Below are 12489 nucleotides of genomic sequence, written 5' to 3'. Positions count from 1 at the left end.
GAAGATGTGGCGCTCTTCCTCCAACCGTCGTGTTGTTGTGGTCTGGCGATGGCGGAGTCCAAAGACCTGCATATCCTTGGTGGAGTTGGAGGGGGAGTTGAAGTGTTGAGCCACAGGGTGGTTGGGTTGGTTGGTCCGGGTGTCCCAGAGGTGTTCTCTGAAACGCTCCGCAAGTAGGTGGCCTGTCTCCCCAATATAGAGGAGGCCACATCGGGTGCACAGGATGCAATAGATGATGCAAAAGGTAGGGAGAAGTCCCTCCTCCCTACCTTTTATCTTAGCCTGCTGGACACACTTTCCTCATTCCTGAAGAAGGGCTTATGCCCAAAACGTCGATTCTCCTGTTCCCTGGATGCTGCCTGACCTGCTGCGCTTTTCCAGCAACACATTTTCAGCTCTGATCTCCAGCATCTGCAGACCTCACTTTTTCCCATCATAATGTAGGTGATGGCAAATCCCTTAGAGACGAAAAGCTAGGCCAAAAATAATTATCTTATAAAATATACAGACTGATAAATGAAAGTCAGAAAAAGAACATAGGAGCAGAATTAGGCCATTCAGCCCCTCCAACCTGTTCCACCATTCAACGAGATCATGGTTGATCTGTGACCTAAATTGATTGACCTGCTTTTCAACAAAAATATATCTATCTCAGATTTAAACTTAACAAATGATCCTGCATCCACTACCATTTCTGTAGAGAGTTCCAACCCTCTACCACCCATTGCATATAGAAGTTCTTCCTAACATCTCTACAGGATGGTCTGGTCCTAGTTTTTAGGTTATGTGCCCATCTGAGAATCCCCACGCAATTGAAATACTTTATTTACCCTTTCTTCGATCAGATCCTTAACCTTCTAAATTCTAGGGAAAACAGGACTAATTTGTATAATCTCTGCTCACAACTTAACCCCGAAGTCCAGGTATCATTCTTGTAGTGCTCTAAGACCTTATTTCTGAATATTAGGTGTCCGAATCTGCTCACAATACTCCAAAGTGGGGTCTAACCAGGCTTTTTTTATAATTGCAGCATATCATCTGCATCCTTTATATTCTAGTCCTCTAGATGTAAAGGTCAGCATTCCATTAGCTATCTTTGTTATTTTCTGCACATGCTCCTGAGATTTTAAAGATGTATACATCTGAACTTCCAAGTATCTTTGGATATCCGCTGTATTTAAAGTACCCTGATCTATCCTTTCTTGGTACAAAATAATACATTGAAATCCATCTGCCACAGTTTTACTCATTTTCCTCATTTATCACTATCTTTTTGTAATTTTATATTGCCTACAATGCTGCTTAACTTCGTCATGATCAAATTTGAATATATGACCTTCTACGCCATTATCCAAGTTGGTAATACATAATATGAATAACTAGCCCCTAACACAGATCCTTGAGGAACACCAAAGGTCACATCCTGCCAATTTGAGTACCTATCAATTACCCCAACTTTCTGTCACTTACCACTCAACCAGTTTCCCAACCATGTCAGTAATTTGCTCTCAATTCCATGGGTTTCTGTCTTAGTTAAAAATCTTTTATGTGACCTTATCAAATGCCTTCAGGAAGTCTGTATAAATAACATTCATAGACACTTCCCTGTCACCCCTTCAAAATATTCAGTGACGTTTGTCAGGTACAATCTATCTATCGTGAATCCATACTGGGCTCTCCCTGATTGATTAAAAGTTTTCAAGGTATTCAGTTACCGATCTTTGAATATAGACTTCAACAGTTTACCCAACACAGATGGGGAAACTGTTACAGGCTAGATGTCTGTAGTTCCCTGGATGTCCTCCTCCTTAACAAGCAGAGTGACATGCAATTTTCCAAACCAGAGGGATGACTCCTGTACTGAAAATGTGTTGCTGGAAAAGCGCAGCAGGTCAGGCAGCCTGTAGTTCCCTGGATGTCCTCCTCCTTAACAAGCAGAGTGACATGCAATTTTCCAAACCAGAGGGATGACTCCTGTACTGGAAAAGCACAGCAGGTCAGGCAGCATCCAAGGAACAGGAGAATCGACGTTTCGGGCATAAGCCCTTCTTCAGGATGACTCCTGTAGCTAGGGAACTCTGAAAGATTATAGTTAGGGTGTCCACAATGTGCCCCTTTAACATCCTTTAAAACCATCAGGTGGAAACCATCAGGCTTTGGGGATTTGTCACTCTTTAATTTCATTAATTTCTCCTTACTGACATTTTACTTACCCAATGCACTAATAAATTCCTCGGTAGTTCTGGCAAGCTATCTCATTTTCTCCTTTAAATACTGAGGCAAAGTAATTATTGAATATATCTGCCATTTGTGTATAATCATTGACAATATCCCCACTTTCAGACTTTGGTGAAATTACTCCTGACTACCCGCTTTATCTTTATGTAACTACAACATTTCTTCTTACTGATTTCGGTGTCCCTTGCTGATTTTTCTGGAACTTGGAGCTTTTCCCTCTCAAGGGTTTAAACTGGTTTTGTATTATGTAAATAGTTCTTTAGACAACTTCCACTGTTCTTCAGTTGTTTTACCTGATAGCACATTTTCTCAGTTTATTGTGGACAGTTTCTGTCTCATCTCATCAAAGTCGGTAGCTAATTTGAGCTTTTATTTTCTGATGCTGGACTGAATTTTATGATCACTATCTATAGAGTCATACAATATGGAAACAGACCCTTCAGTTTGACCAGTCCACACATACAGTACAGAAACCCATCCATTGGTTCAACCAATCTATGCCAACCATAATCTCAAATTAAACTAGTCCCACTTGCCTGCACTTGGCCCATATCCCTGTAAACCTTCCTATTAATGTGCTTATTCAAATGTCTTTTGAATGTTGTAATTGCAGCCGCATTCACCACTTTCTCTGGCAGTTCGTTCCATTTATGAACCAATCTCTGTGTGAAAATGTTGCCATTCATGTTCTTTTTAAATCTATCTTCTCTCACCTTAAAAATATGACCCATAGGTTTGAACACTCCCATCTTAGAAAAATGACCCTGCTCATTCCCTTCATGATTTTATAAAACTCAATAAGGCCACCCCTCAACCTCATACACTTCAGTGAAAAAAATTCCCAGCCTATTCAACCTCCTGAAATCTCAAACCCTCCATTCCAGGTAAAACCTGGTAAATCCTTTCTGAACCCTCTCCAGTTTAATAATATCCTTTCTATAACAGGGCAACCAGATCTGCACACATTACTCCAGAAGAGACCTATACAACCTCAACATGATATCCCAACTCTGATACTCAAAACTCGAAGCAATTTCCTTCATACAAAACCATGCTGACTATACCTAATCAATCCTCGGCTTCCCAACTGTAAATCCTATCATTCAGAATCACCTCCAACGATTTGTCCATTATTGATGTTAGATTCACAGACCTATAGTTTCAAACTTGTTCTCACAGCTTTTCTTAATGGCACAATAGCTACCCTCCAGTCCCGCGATACTTAATCTTTGTTTATAGATGATACAAATATTTCTGCTAGGTGCCCTGTAATTTCCTCCCTAAATTCCCACAGTGTCCTCGGATACACTTGATCAGTCCTGGAAATTTATCTACCTTTATGGGTGACACGGTGGCACAGTGGTTAGCACTGCTGCCTCACAGCACCAGAGACCTGGGTTCAATTCCCACCTCGGCAACTGTCTCCCCGTGTTTGCGTGGGTTTCCTCCCACAGTCCAAAAATGTGCAGGTTAGGTGAATTGGCCATGCTAAATTGCCTGTAGTGTCAGATGAAGGGGTAAATGTAGGGGAATGGGTCTGGGTGGGTTGCTCTTCAGAGGGTCGGTGTGGACTTGTTGGGCCGAAGGGCCTGTTTCCACACTGTAAGTAATCTAAATGTTTATGTTTCCAAATTCTCCAGTCCTTCCTCTTCAGTAATGTGAACTGGTTTCAAAACATATTATTTGTTTCCCTAAGTTTTCCAGCCTCTATTTCCTTCGCAGCAGTAAGCACTGATGCAAAATATTAATTTAATATCTCTCCCATCACCACGCTGATCTTTAAGGGGTCCTACTCTCTCTCTAGTTGCTCTCTTGTTTTTAATGTATTTGTAGAATCTTTTTAAGATTATCTTTAACCTCATCTGTGAAGGCTATCTCAAATCTCAAAATTTGCCTTGCTGATTTCCTCCTTAAGAGTGCCCCTGTACTCTTTATAACCTTCAAGAGATTCAGTTGATCCCAGTTGTCCATATCTAATGCATCAATCTTTTTTACTCTTGACTGGAGCCTCAATATCGTTATTCATCCATTGTTCCCTAATCTTACCAGTGCTGTCTTTCAGTCCACCATAATCCTTTTAAACTCTTGTCATCATACTTTTGAAAGCCTCCTACTTATCAGTCGTCCCCTCACCTGCACACATCTACTCCAATCAACTTTTGAAAGTTCTTGTTTCATATCTTTAAAATTTGCTTTATTCCAATTACGAACTTTAACTTTTATGGAAGACTTATCCTTTTCAGTGTTTTAAAACTAATGGTGTTATGATCACCAATCCCAAAGTGTTCCCTTACTCACCTGCCCTGCCTTATTTCCCAAGAGAAGTTCAAGTTTTATTCCTTCTCCCACTGGAACATTTATATAGCAATAAAGAAAATTTTCTTGAACATGTTTAACAAATTCTTCACCATCCAAAACTTTAACACAATGGCAGTCTCAGTCAATATTATTTGGTAAATGTTTATGCGCAGTGAGGTCACTGATGAAATCCAACTGATTTCTCATTACTAAATCAAATATTGCTTGTCCCCTTCTTGCATCCTGGACATATGGCTGTAGGAAACTATCCCAGACATTCTCCAGAAATTCACTGCCTTTCTGACAGGTGCTTGACTTTTTAAATTTATCTTAAATTTGAAATTCTCCACTAATACTACTCTGGCTTGACTTCACACATGCCAGATTTCTGCATTTATACAATCAAGCCCTTCAGAACTGCTAACAGGAGCTCCGTACGCAACATGTATTATGATTACAGATACTCTATTGTTCTTCAGTTCTACTCAGACAGTCTCCACAGGTTGCTTTCTTTTCATTATATCCTCCCTCACTACTGAAGTAATTTTGTTTCTAATCAGTAAGGCTATTCCAACTCCTTTAGGAGAAAGTGAGGACTGCTGGAGATCAGAGCTGAAAATGTGTTGCTAGAAAAGCGCAGCAGGTCAGGCAGCATCCAAGGAGCAGGAGAATCGACGTTTCAGGCATGAAGAAGGGCTCATGCCCGAAACGTCGATTCTCCTGCTCTTTGGATGCTGCCTGACCTGCTGCGCTTTTCTAGCAACACATTTTCAGCTATTCCAACTCTTTTGCCATTTTCCCAGTCTGTCCTGTATACCTTATAAACCAGGAGAAAGTGAGGACTGCAGATACTGGAGATCAGAGTCAACAGTGTGGTGCTGGAAAAGCACAGCAGCTCAGGCAGCAAGCGTGGAGCAGAAGTATCAACGTTTCGGGCAAAAGCCCTTCATCAGGAAGGCCTATAAACCAGTATATTTAGTTCCCAGTCCTGACCATTCTATAGCTATGTCTCATTATTGGCTAATATATCATAATCTCGAATTTTAATTTGTTCCTACAACTCATTTCATGTATTCCTTACACTGCATGCATTTGTTCACAGAACTCTTATTTGGGTCATAGACTGTAACTTGTCCCTCAGCACTGATGACCTGTTCACCTGTTTACTATTTCTCTTTGATCAATTCACTTCTTAACGTTTTGCTATTAGCTGCTGTATTGGTGGTAGGATCTGAGTGTTTTGTTGCTTTCTGTCCAATTGATTGTTTTTGAAACTGTAACAACTTCATTGTGACCCTCCCCCCAACAGGTTTAATTAGTGTAGTCACAAGGACTTTAGCCTTTCCTTTCCAGCACTGGTCCCAAATCAGTTCAGGTGGCACCCATACTGAAGTTACCATTCCCTCCTCTCCCAATACTGATGCCCGTGCTGCACGAAATGGAACTCCTCTTTCCTAAGCCATCCTTTAACCATGTCTACTTCCTTAATCTTTTCATTTTTATGCCAATTTGCACACTGCTTGGTTAATAATCCAGAGATTATAACCCTTGAGGTCCCTTTCTTTAATTTAGTTTCTAATTCCTGGTATTCCCCAAACAGGACCTCTTGCCTATTCATGTCAATGTTATCAGTCACAATATTGAACACATCAACAGAATCCTCCCCCTCCCACTCAATATCCTTTCATGTCGGTTGGAGATGTCCCTTACCTTGAGCACCAGGCAGGCAACACACCATGTGGGACTCTCGGTTCTGATTGCAAGGATGCTATCTGCCCCCCCCTAATTATTGAATCACTATCACTTTAGTTTTTGCTCACCCTGCTTGAATGGCCTCCTGTACCACAGGGCGATGGCCAGTTTGCCCATCCTCCCCACTGGCCTTTTCTTCATCCACACAGGGAGCTGTTGGACAATGTTAAAAGCTGAGGTTCCTCCAATGTTGAATTTGTGATCCTGCTAACTGCCTCACTTGTAGACACACCCTCCTGTCACTGACCACCAGCCAAATTGAAGTAGATTAGATTCTCTACAGTATGGAAACAGGTCATTTGGCCCAATATGTCCACACCAACCCTCTGAAGGGTTACCCACCCACACCCATATCCATATCCTATATTTACCCCTGACTAATGCACGTAACACTATGAGCAATTTAGCATGGCCAGTGCCCCTGGCCTGTACAACTTTCGATTGTGGGAGGAAACCAGAGCACCCAGAGGATGCCCACGGGGCGAATGTGCAATCTCCACACAGAGAGTCCCCCAAGGGATTCCCAAGGCTGGAATCGAACCCAGGTCTCTGGCGCTGTGAGACACCAGTGCTCACCACTGAGCCACTGTGCCACCCTTAAACCTACAAGGTGTAACTGTCTCCTGAAGCACAGTATCCAGGTAAGTCTTCCCTTCCCTGGTGTGTCGCAGTGTTTGAACCCCAGACTCCAGCTCAACAACTCGGAGCTGGCATTCACTTGCTGCAGATGTGGTCATAATGGACCATTGTGAAGTCTGTCAACTCCCATATTATGCAGGTACAACAACCCAACCCTGAATCTCAATTTTATTTAATAAGTTTTACATTTTTTTTGCAATTTCCTACTGATTTTTATTTTTTAGTTTGTAAAATATTTCTCTTATTTACCTTTAATCCGAAAGCACCTTAGAATAGGTATTCAAATTAGCAGCTACCAAACAATGAACTTTTCCTATGTTTTTCCTACTTTATTCCCCACTCTTTCTGATCGAGTCTCTGCCATTCTTATTCTTCCCAAGAGAAGGTCGAGTTTTGTCAGTTCTTTATTGCAGTTCTAAAGCAATCAGCACACTCATCATCAGCCTTTCTGGTTAAGTCAATGGTCAACAGCAAATAGTGGGAATAGCTAGTTACCATTCAGGTTTTGGTTACTTCACTACAGATACAAAAAAAACAGACCAAGAGAGGGAGGGAGATGGGGAGGGAGGGGGAAAGAGAGAGACACATGCACACACACACATACACAGGGAGGGAAAGACACAGAAAGACAGAGACAAAAAAAGACAGATTCAAAGAAACAGAGAGAGTCAGAGACAGGGACACAGAGAAGGGAGGGGGCAGAGAGAGAAAATGCATGTGTCTGCCGGTTTCTGCCCCTACATTGTTCACACACTCTGTGTTCATCCACCCAGGAGCCAAGCAGTGAGTTGTTCTCATGCCAGTCACTCCTGGCCTCTACAGCTGGTCCTCATTGCCCAAACCAATTGAGAGTGTTCTTTCTCTGGGTGAATCATGCTGTGCTCAGACCGATAATGCTGTGTCATCTTACGTACCGTCTTCACACTGCTAGAACAGTGCAGCAGCATCAACACAACTCACAGTGAGTTCCAGTAACTTGTGTTAGAAGTGTATCAACTCCTCCTGTGATTATTCTGGGGGAGGAGGAGCAGAACACACTTCTTGTGGTTTATACTTTGTCATAAAATCATAGCATCATACAACACAGTAACAGGATCTTTGGTCCAACTTGTCCATGCGGATCAGCTTTCCTAAACTTAATTAGTCCTGTTTGCCTGCCTTTGGCCCATATCCCTCTAAATCTATCCTATCCATAGGAACATTGGAATTAGGAGTGGGAGTGGACAATTTAGCCCTTCGAACTTGTACTGCCAAGTATCCATGTACCTGTCCAAATGTCTTCTAAGTGGAATAATTGTGCCTGCCCCAACCACTTCCTCTGGCAGCTCATTCCATATGCGCACCTCCCTCTGTGTGGAAAAAATGCCCCTTTTGAATCTTTCCACTCTCACCTTAAACCTATGCCCTCTTCCTCCATGTTAGATCACAATTCAAATTAAAGGAAAATAAAGAGATGTAATCTTTACAGTTTTCAAACTGGAAGTAACCCTGCACTAGTGTTTCCAGTAACCAATACTTTTCTTAACATTGATTAATACTTTGGCCTGGAGTATACAGTGTGAGAAACAGAACTCACTCATAAATCAATCAGCCTGAGACAAAGCCTTGGAAACAAGAACAATTTATTACGGCCTTGCTAGGACCAGATGCTTCTGCAATCAAGCAGAAATGCTCGCGAAAACGGAGCCTGTTAGCATTCTTATTTAGTTTACAAGTTGTGGAATTTCACCTCCCTTTTCCCATCCTATCATAAGCTGATTACTTCACTTGTTAGTTATTTTCTTATCTGGCCATCCTGCTGTCCTTGTCTGCATTCTTTGTTCCTTGTTTGTTACAGCTTGTTCTTTTATCCAGTTTCTCTTATCGTACTATAAGCTTTATTGTGAAATGCCCCTGCTGCTTCTTTTTGTGGTCAACTACAACATTTTAAAGTTATTCCCTAGCTTAAAACTATTTTCTTTAAAAGACACTCTATATACATTAAAGTCTTAGCCTTAAGTATGCTACATGCTACAAGAATTCCGCGACCGTTTGTATAATGTTCCCCTTCCCTTCCCCCCACTACAACCCCTCCCCCACCTGCAAAAACAACATTTCTAATCTCCCACATACAGGACATAATTTCAAAGATGACACAAAAGTCAGAAGTTAAGTAAACATTGAGGAGGATAGTTACAGTCCTTAGAAGGACATAGACGGGCTTCTGAAATGGGTAGAGACACGAGAGGAAATACCATACAGTAAAGTGTGAGATGCCACATTATTGGAGGCTACAGGAGGAGAGGCAGTGTTTAAAACTCAATGCTGCAACTTTACAGGCAGTGAAGATGCTGGGGGTGCAGGTGTACAAAAAGTTACAAATACTAGGTCAGATTGAGAACCTTGTTACATTTAAGCCAAAAATCCTGTCTGGGTTTTGTTAATTAGTAAGAGGACTGGAATTTGAAAGCAGGGAAGTTATTCTAAGCCAGGCCTCTCAAATCATCAGCAAGGCCTCAGCCAAGATACTGTTCAACTGTGGGCACAGATCTCCAGAGGGATGGCCTGACCTTGGAGAGAGTGCAGGGGAGATTTCCCAGGACCATGGTGATGTTGGAACAAGGCTTTCCTTTCTCAAAGCAAAGATAAGAAGGGAGGTTTATACAGAGAGAAATTAACAGAGCTAAAAGGGAATGTGATAAAAAAAAGAGGACAGGTCAAGATATTGATTACCAAAAACCTGTTGAAATTTGTAAACCTTACCTGAACTGAAGACTGACTAATAGGAAAACAACTTACTCAGTGAGTTCTCAGGACTGAGAACTTGACAGTCAGCACTTTAGGAAGGAGAGACGTGTACCATTGCAGGTGCAGGAGTGATCACCTCTCGGAGCAAGGTTGATGGTCACTCTCCATTCAGTGTGGCAGCAATGGTCAGTCTATTGTACAATGGGCATGGAATTGACTGTCACTCTGTACAGTGGATGTGGGAATGACCATCACTGTTTATAGTGGATATAGGAATGATGATCACTCTCCACTGGATGTGGCAGTGATGGTCAGAGGGTGGGCACTCTGTGAAGTGGATGTAAATGTGATGGTCGGTCTGTACAGTACATGTGGGAATGATCATCACTCTGCAATGTATCTATAATTGATGGTCACTGTTTACAGTAAGTGTGGGAATGAGGGGAATCTGCTGAGACTGCACTGGGTTTGGGAGTGACAGAAACGTTGTGCAAGTCTAAGCAGACTGGAGATAAAATTTATATTTCTTTTGCAGCAGAATGTTGTGAACACGCAGTGTGGTTATGACATCCGATCCCAGAATAAGGTATAAATCTTACACTTCTTTTTGTTGTGATTCCTCCACAGTGCCATGTTGAGAGTTACTCGGGACTATAATGATTAGATTCCGTTCACAAAGAGTGTTGCTATTCCCAACATTCCACCCCTGAAAGGAGCCTGAACTCTGTTTGATCCCTCCTTCAGGAGGTCTCCATTGAATGTGGTCACAATTCTGATCTTGTCCTTGTGGAGACCAGGTTGTGTCAGAGGTGCTGGCAGTAACAGCTCCTGAGCACTGACCTCCTTCGATGAGCACAGAGACACAGAAGTGTGTGTCTACAAACAAACTCTCTCCACCTCTTACCCAGCAACACGACAACACCGTTCACTAAAATCTCCGCACCCAGCTCGGACCAGCCCATGTCCTGGATCAGGGCAAACTAGAACCTGTGTCCGTAGTCCAGGATTGGGCGAATAAGCCCATGTCCAGGCTCCATGATGAGGAGACCTGGGAGCAACAGGAAGGTATGGATTGTGAGGCAGGCAGACACTGAGTGTGTTGCTGTTTGGAGCTGCTGGAATCTGGGGAATTAGGCAGGTCAGTCAGAAATTACCTTGGGATTCAGCTGGCATTAAAACACACTTTGTCCTTCTCCAGAATGCAATAAAAGACAGTCTGATCATTTACACCAAGGGCTGTGTCCAGGCGTTTGAGGACTGGTTACCGAAGAACATCTACTTTGTAGCTGGAGCATTCCTGGTTATTGCCTTACTGCAGGTTAGAGTCATTCTTTCTCTTCACAACTTCTACACATTACTCACTTTCAGCTTAGTCTTTAAACACATATATCTTACTGAAATAATACAAAAACACATTGACCCACACTGGACCCACTCTGACTGTCACTGGGGTACACTTCCACACGCACTGACTTTCACTGGGGTACAGTCCCAGACACACACTATCACTGAGGTACAGTTCCACACACATTGACTCTCACTGAGGTACAGTCCCACACACGCTGACCCACTCCGGGATACAGTCCCACACACATTGACTCTCACTGGGGTACAATCTCACACACACTGACTCTCACTGGAGTACAATCTCACACACACTGACTCTAACTGGTGTACAGTCCCAAACACACTAAATCTCCCTGGGAACAGTTCCACACACACTGACGCCCATTGCAGTACAGTTCCACATAGATACTGACTCCTGGCAGGGTGCAGTTCCATACACACTGACTGCAGCGAGATACAGTACACACTGACTCTCACTGAGGTACAGTTCCATACACACTGACTCTCATTGGGGTACAGTTCTGTGCACACTGACTCTTACTGGGGTACAATTCCGCACACACTGACTCTCGTTGTGGTACAGTTCTGTATACACTGACTCTCACCAGGGTACAGATCTGTACACACTGACTGTCACAGGGGTACAGTCCCATACCCACTGACTTTCACTGGGGTACAGTCACACACACACTGACGGTCATTGCAGTACTGTTCCACATACATACTGACTCCTGGCAGGGCACAGTTGCATACACATTGACTCCAGCAAGGTACAGTACACACTGACTCTCACTGAGGCACAGTTCTGTACACACTGACTCCTGCCAGGGTATAGTTCCCTACACACTAACTCTCACTGGGGTACAGTACTGTAGAAAATGACTCTCACTAAGGTACAGTTCTGTACACACTGACTCTCAATAGGGTACATTTCTGTACACACTGACTCTCACTGGGGTATAGTTCTGTATACACTGACTCACACCAGACAGTTCTGTACACACTGACTCTCACTGGGGTATAGTTCTGTATACACTGACTCTCACCAGACAGTTCTATACACACTGACTCTCACTGGGGTATAGTTCTGTACACACTGACTCTCACTAGGGTATAGTTCTGTATACACTGACTCTCACCAGACAGTTCTGTATACACTGACTCTCACTGGGGTATAGTTCTGTACAGGCCTCTTCATAGCCAACTGCCGCCGCGATATTAACCGCCACCTGAACTCCCCCACCCCTCTCACCCACTCCAACCTCTCACCCTCGGAACGCGCAGCCCTCCACTCCCTCCGTTGCAACCCCAACCTCACTATCAAACCAGCAGACAAGGGAGGCGCGGTAGTAGTGTGGCGCACCGACCTCTACACCGCTGAGGCCAAACGCCAGCTCGCAGATACCCCCTCCTACTGCCCCCTTGACCATGACCCCACCTCCCACCACCAAACCATCATCTCCCAGACCGTCCATAACCTCATCACCT

At 43.2% G+C, this 12489-nt stretch overlaps 1 protein-coding gene across 4 annotated transcripts in view; it reads left to right on the top strand.

The window, feature by feature from the left end:
• Positions 1-12489, top strand: part of LOC122541740 (tetraspanin-5-like) — a 68329-nt gene that overhangs the window by 50757 nt on the left and 5083 nt on the right. Inside the window, exons 6-8 of one of the 4 annotated variants that reach the window (XM_043678636.1) lie at positions 7701-7888; positions 10193-10240; positions 10853-10950. In XM_043678636.1, coding sequence (XP_043534571.1) covers positions 7701-7888; positions 10193-10202 — 198 coding nt within the window. In that variant the 3' untranslated portion in view covers positions 10203-10240; positions 10853-10950. Of the gene's footprint in view, positions 1-7700; positions 7889-10189; positions 10241-10852; positions 10973-12489 lie in introns of those variants that run through there. The other 3 variants (XM_043678634.1, XM_043678633.1, XM_043678632.1) reach the window with 3 other exon arrangements.

This window comes from Chiloscyllium plagiosum, chromosome 38 (genome assembly GCF_004010195.1).
Source record: "Chiloscyllium plagiosum isolate BGI_BamShark_2017 chromosome 38, ASM401019v2, whole genome shotgun sequence".
Classification (NCBI taxonomy): domain Eukaryota; kingdom Metazoa; phylum Chordata; class Chondrichthyes; order Orectolobiformes; family Hemiscylliidae; genus Chiloscyllium; species Chiloscyllium plagiosum.
This window is presented reverse-complemented; position numbering and strand designations above follow the sequence as displayed.